The sequence below is a fragment of the Anneissia japonica genome, unplaced genomic scaffold, assembly GCF_011630105.1.
Source record: "Anneissia japonica isolate Jap-2015-1 unplaced genomic scaffold, ASM1163010v1 scaffold288068_len275957_cov168, whole genome shotgun sequence".
Classification (NCBI taxonomy): domain Eukaryota; kingdom Metazoa; phylum Echinodermata; class Crinoidea; order Comatulida; family Comatulidae; genus Anneissia; species Anneissia japonica.
Window position 1 is genome coordinate 64,561 of NW_022698294.1, and position 845 is coordinate 65,405.

At 37.4% G+C, this 845-nt stretch overlaps 1 protein-coding gene across 1 annotated transcript in view; it reads left to right on the top strand.

The window, feature by feature from the left end:
- Positions 1-215: 215 nt before the first annotated feature.
- The window catches only part of LOC117102468 (protein rolling stone-like), a 22,334-nt gene continuing 21,704 nt past the window's right edge, over positions 216-845 (top strand). Inside the window, exon 1 of the mRNA XM_033242733.1 lies at positions 216-368. Within this exon, the coding sequence (XP_033098624.1) occupies positions 291-368 (78 nt within the window). The 5' untranslated portion in view covers positions 216-290. The remainder of the gene's footprint in view (positions 369-845) is intronic.

Genomic DNA, 845 nt, shown 5'->3' on the forward strand with positions numbered 1-845 from the left:
AAAACCAGTGAACATTTAAATAATTAAAACCTTAAAATACAGATAGGCCTAATATGAGGCTAAACAATTTATGTCATGAAAGTAAAAAAACGGGAAAGAATAATAAATAATAATCGTATCCAGTGAATTTCCCGGTTGACTTTTTTGTGGCAGATGGACACCCTTCATTAATTCTTTTGAATCTGTAACGCCCTCCGAAGGTCAACCGGGAGGCGTATAAAGTCTTACGTAAAGCTTTTTGGCGTCGGAGTGATTATCAACAGGAAAGAACAACAACAACGTAGAGATCAATGGCGTGTTATAAAAAGTGTCTTCATTCGCTCGGGCTAACTACTAGTCAACGAGGAATAGTGTTCACTAAATCACAGGTAGGTGCCCTTTAGTAAGGTGGTCCTCAGTCTCCAAAAGGTTCTGTATTATTAAGTTCACCGCCACTCATGGGGCCCGGAGGACTAGAAGGTGTTGAGGGACCATGCATTTTAGTTCAGTAATCTATTACACTTCTCCACCTTTTAATATCAAACAATATGTAGTGTGTAATAGGCTTATTATTGTAATTTAATTTGAATTCTAGTACGGTAGCCCTTTATTTCAAATTTCGAAGTATTTAAATGTCAGTTTGTAGTGAAGCCGGGCTATGGAACATTTTGATTCGAAAATTGATATTATATAAAAGAAGTGTTGTCATGTGAGTCCACATAGGACATTCGTTAACTTGTTATAATATTACATTGTTTTTATTCGCTTGAGCGTCGGCTATTGGACTCTGTGTCAAGGTTCTGTCAGAAGAATGCTGTTTATTAGTAATTTTTACTAGGGGTCCGTGGCATCGCCCCTACAGTTAC